Below are 5,402 nucleotides of genomic sequence, written 5' to 3'. Positions count from 1 at the left end.
AAGAAAACCAGTTTTTGTGTTGTTTATAACTCAGAGTGCTCGGCTTCCCTTCCTCTGTAGTGCACTGTAGTTTATTTACAAGGACTGGGAATGGGATTTTAAACCATATCTATAGTTATTAAAATAAATTAGGACACTCTCATACGGCAGAGCAGTCACTGAAAATCCCTTACTTAGATGCATATCTTACCTGCTTTTAAATCTTTTCATTTCTCTGTAGTCTACTGTCTGAAACTAAATCTCTTTGTGTCAGAACAGGTATTATGTCAATAAAGAAACCATGTCTGGAATGGCTTACTTACTTTCAAAACCTAAAGTCAAAGCCTATCAGAATCACACAAAGTAATTAAAAGAAAACAGGAGGGCGGAGCCTTGGCGGCAGCGCTCAGTGCCTAAGAAGAGCATCCCAGCCGCTAGCAGCGGCCCTCTACATGCGTACCTCGGCGACCCTCAGCCTCGGCGTCCGCGCCCCTTCAGCTCGCTCTTTCATCCTCCTTCCCTGAGGCCCGCTGCGCCATGGCCTTGGCATTGGCGGCGCTGGCAGCCCTGGAGCCGGCCTGCGGCAGCGGGTACCAGCAGTTGTAGAATGAAGAGGAGCCCGGGGAACCCCAGCAGACAGCAGGTAATGCTCCTCCACCATACAGCAGCATTTCTGCAGAGAGCGCAGCATATTTTGACTGCAAAGACGAATCTGGGTTTCCAAAGCCCCCATCTTACAACGTGGCTACAACACTGCCCAGTTATGACGAGGCTGAGAGAACCAACACTGAAGCCACGATCCCATTGGTTCCTGGAAGAGATGATTTTGTGGGTCGGGATGATTTTGATGATACTGACCAGCTGAGGATAGGAAACGATGGGATTTTTATGTTAACTTTTTTCATGGCATTCCTCTTCAACTGGATTGGGTTTTTCTTGTCTTTTTGCCCAACCACCTCGGCTGCGGGAAGGTATGGGGCCATGTCAGGATTTGGTCTCTCTCTAATCAAGTGGATCCTTATTGTCAGGTTTTCCACCTATTTCCCTGGGTACTTTGACGGTCAGTACTGGCTCTGGTGGGTGCTCTTGGTTTTAGGCTTTCTCCTGTTTCTCCGAGGATTTATCAATTATGCAAAAGTTCGGAAGATGCCAGAAACTTTCTCAAGTCTCCCGAGGACCAGAGTTCTCTTTATTTATTAAAGACGTTTTTTTGGCAAAGGCCTTCCTGCACTAATGAAGCCCTTCGAGAAGCGAAAAAGCACCTGCAGGAAGTGAATCACCACCAGAATGGAGGAACAGTCACCTGCTTTAAAAAACTAAAGTATTGTTGAAAAAGATCATTTCTCTCTATTTGTTCCTAGGTGTATAATGTTAATAGTTAATGCAGAATTCTGTAACCATCGAATCATTAGTGGTTAATGTTTGAAAAAGCTCTTGCAATCAAGTCTGTGATGTATTACTAATAATGCCTTATATATTGTTTGCAGTCATTTTAAACAGCATGAGTCATGTCCCTGTAGTCAGTAGGGGGCAATCTTGCTTTTTTCCTTCTCCATCTCAAAGCAGATTTGAAATTACAGATTAGTGTAAGCTATGCATAAGACTGGCTGTTTGAAAAGGGGTTTTCTCGAAAGTCAAAACTTTGGTTATGAGTGCATTTCTGCATATAATCCATATTTCCCGTTCAAATTAATCTAGAAATATGTTTAATTGTACTGTGTGTGAACATCTGGAAGCAAAACCATAGTGCAAAGTTCATTGTAGTGTTAACAAAAAAAATGTTCTCAATTGGTAAATAAGCATTAATTTTTCATAGTCTATATTCAGAAATTACCTTTTCATTCTGTAGTTCTGTGTACAAAGGAATTCTAAAGGTGTTTGTCATTATATAAAATGGAAAGGGCAAAGACAGATTCAGATTAAATACTAAACGTTACTCTGAAAACTGTGGCTAGAATCCCAGAGGGTCAGGAACCAAGAATTAGTGTGGAACTTTTGAGAGGATCCCTAACATTCTGTACTCTTGCTTTTACAGCTGTTGTAACTGTAGAATGATGTGCTTGCTGCCCAAGTGCTAGCTCACTTTGGTTGCTATATTCAACTGTAAATACAATAGAACATTAATAAATGTCTCTTGTGTAGCAAAAAAAAAAAAAAGAAAAGAAAAGAAAACAGGAAACAAAAAAGTTCCTACATGTCAGGGAGGAAAAACTGATACAACTGTAACAAAGTGGGTTCAAGTTGAAGTGGCGAAGAAGAGTTTAAGCATTACCTTGACTCAGGGCAGCTACAATGACAGCAATACCCATTTTTATTGGGGGGAAAAAAAAGGATGTACAGTACAGAATGACTCCATGTGACAGAATGAGTCATAAAAGAGCAATTTGTCAGTGCAGAGTGGAAGTGTGTTATCCTGTTCACAGAAAAATGTGTGGTAAACCAAGTACAAGTTTGAGGTAATGAACAGTGAGTTATTTTTTTAATATTTATTTATTTATTTATTTATTTATTTATTTATTTATTGTGCATACAGTGTTCTGCCTGCATCCCTGCAGGCAAGAAGAGGGTACCAGATTTCATTACAGATGGTTGTAAACCATCATGTGATTGCTGGGAATTGAACTCAGGACCTCTGGAAGAACAGCCAGTGCTCTTAACCTCTGAGCCATCTCTCCAGCCCGAACAGTGAGTTATTTAAAGTTACTCTTGCAAGGCAAGAATAGTTTACAGGATTAATGTGTTATTTTCCCACATTATTTTCATATGTGGATGAAAGCATATTTGTTGTTTATGAGTTTCCTGACAAATCATATAAAGCATGTATGACTCAAAACTGGCCAATATGTAGTGCCTGTATAATAATAGTGCCTGTTGACTTTTCTACAATTACAAGTTTTCTTGAGGATGTAAATATACACCTATACTATGTGGTTAATTGAAATAACATATAAAAAATAAAACCTTAACTTTAAATTATTTCTATTTTCATAGAGTATTATTTTGCCTAATAGTTGTTCATTTTTTTATGTAAAGGATATAAATTTTTCAGAAGAACTAGAAGAAGAAATAACAGAATGTAAACTGGAAAATGAGAGAAGTTTTGATGAGCGCAGAAAATCAAGAATTTGTATGTAAAATTTTAATTTTAATTTCTTATTTCTATTGTTTGCATCAATGATTTTTTTTTTTTTTTGGTTTTTCGAGACAGGGTCTCTCTGTGTAGCTTTGCACCTTTCCTGGAACTCACTTGGTAGCCCAGGCTGGCCTCGAACTCACAGAGATCCGCCTGGCTCTGCCTCCCGAGTGCTGGGATTAAAGGCGTGCACCACCACCGCCCGGCATGCGCCACCACTGCCCGGCTGCATCAATGATTTTTGCCATTGGCCCACATGCTACATTTTAAACCACCTTATTCAGTCAAAAAATTAATAATTGAGTAATAAAATGAAAGCATTTAATCTATTCTTAATTACAAAGTATTCTTAGAATCCCATGACATTGCTAAATATTTCCTTTGGTGTATAGTAAGTAAATTTCTGATAATTGTAATTGCTCTATTTTTAATGTATTTACACACCTGGGTAAAGACAAGACTCAATGTGAATATCATGGATCAGTTTTTGAAGTAACAATGCATTCTTTATATTCTACATACCCTCTCTCATGTGTACAATGTGTAAAGACTTTTAACCATTCTTCCATGCTGCCTTGTCAATCACTTTATGGTGTCCTTTGCTGCACAGAAGATTTTTAGTTTCATGGGGTCCCATTTATAACCTTGGCAATTACTTGTTCATAGTGTTTGTACCAGTGACCTGCTCAGAAAGTATTTAGCTTTGCAAATGAGTTCATCATTAACCCTTCAGGCCTTATGTTGCGTTATCTGAATCACTGGAAGTTGAGTTTTGTGCAGGGTGAGAGATAAGGCTCTAATTTCATTCATCCACCTACATCTGTCCAATATGACCGGCACCATTTGTTTTCTACAATGTGAATTGTTGGCCTCTTTTACAAAAATCAAGTGACTGTAGGACTGTGGACTTACTTGTGGGTCATCAGTTTTCTCCCACCAACCAGTATGCTTGTTTGAGGGCCACTGCCATGCTCTATTTATTTCTACAACGAGGTGTTGTAACTTGAAATCCGGAATGGTGATGCTTCCATCAGTTTTGGGTTTTGTTCTTTTTGTTTTGCTTTGTTTTTGTTCCATGGTTTGGGATTGTTTTGCTATTTTTGGTCTTTTATGTTTCCATCTGGAATTGAAAGATTCTTTTTCATTTTCTATGAACACTGCACTGGAAATTTTATGAGGATCTAGTGGTATACATAGATCGCTTCTATTAGGATGACCAGTTTCACAATATTAACCCTACAATAATGATCACAGAAGATCTTTGCAAGTTATGGTAACATCTTCAGTTTCTTATTTTTACTGTCTTACAGCTTTCTTTGTAAAAGTTCCACTTTTTTGATGACATTTATTCTAATTCATTACACTATGAGGATATTTTGAATGGCATAGTTTTCTTGGTTTCATTCACCATATGTGCAGTGTTTCTTTTTAGGTAGGCTACTGATTTGGAGGCTCAGATTGGAACCTGTTACTTTGCTAAATGTATTTATCAACCATTGGAGTTTTCTGGGCAAAATACAAGTTACTTCCTTTCTAGAATCATATTGCTTACAAATGAAAATAGTTTCACCTCTTCATTCCATTCTTGTGTCTTCTCTTGTCTTACTCCTCTAGGCAAGACTTCTAGTACTATATTGAACAGGAGGAGGAAAAATGGTCATCCTTGTCATGTTCCTGATTTTAGAAGGAATGATTTGAGTGTTCACGATATGTTAGCTGTGTGTGTGTGTGTTTGGATGAAATGATCTCAGGAGCTCTGTTGGGTCCATGTTAGTCATAACGTCTGTTAGTTCTAGTATTTTGCAATGAAATGGAATTAAAGACTCACTTGTAAATTCACAAACCTATGGACATTGAATTTCAACCAAGAAGCCAAAAATAATATAATGGAAAAAAGAAAGCATCTTCAACAAATGGTTCTGCTATAACTGAATGCTGACATGGAGAAGAATGCAGATAGATTCTTATCTATCATCCTGCACAAAACTCAAATCCAAGTGGATCAAAGACCTCAACATAAATCTAGATACACTGAACTTGATAGAAGAGAAAGTGAGAAATAGTCTTGAATCCATTGGCACAGGAGACAACTTTCTGAATAGAACAATAGAATAGATACAAAGGTCAATAATTAACAAATGGAACCTCATGAAACTGAAAATCTTTTATAAGGCCAAGGGAACCATCAATGGGATGAAATGCCAGCCTACAGAATGGGATGAGATCTTCACCAGAGAGAGAGAATATTTCCAAAATATATAAACACTCAGGAAACTAAATATCAAAAAAC

The 5,402-nt window shown here is 37.9% G+C and overlaps 1 protein-coding gene across 1 annotated transcript; it reads left to right on the top strand.

Moving 5' to 3' along the window:
• Positions 1–475: 475 nt before the first annotated feature.
• Positions 476–2,141, top strand: LOC128116044 (NEDD4 family-interacting protein 1-like). The gene is given in 1 exon segment (XM_052747332.1): positions 476–2,141. A coding segment is annotated over 1 exon segment (663 nt). The 5' UTR covers positions 476–516; the 3' UTR covers positions 1,180–2,141.
• Positions 2,142–5,402: the final 3,261 nt, after the last annotated feature.

This window comes from Peromyscus californicus, unplaced genomic scaffold (assembly GCF_007827085.1).
Source record: "Peromyscus californicus insignis strain IS unplaced genomic scaffold, ASM782708v3 Scaffold_1__1_contigs__length_55948999, whole genome shotgun sequence".
Lineage (NCBI taxonomy): Eukaryota > Metazoa > Chordata > Mammalia > Rodentia > Cricetidae > Peromyscus > Peromyscus californicus.
This window is presented reverse-complemented; position numbering and strand designations above follow the sequence as displayed.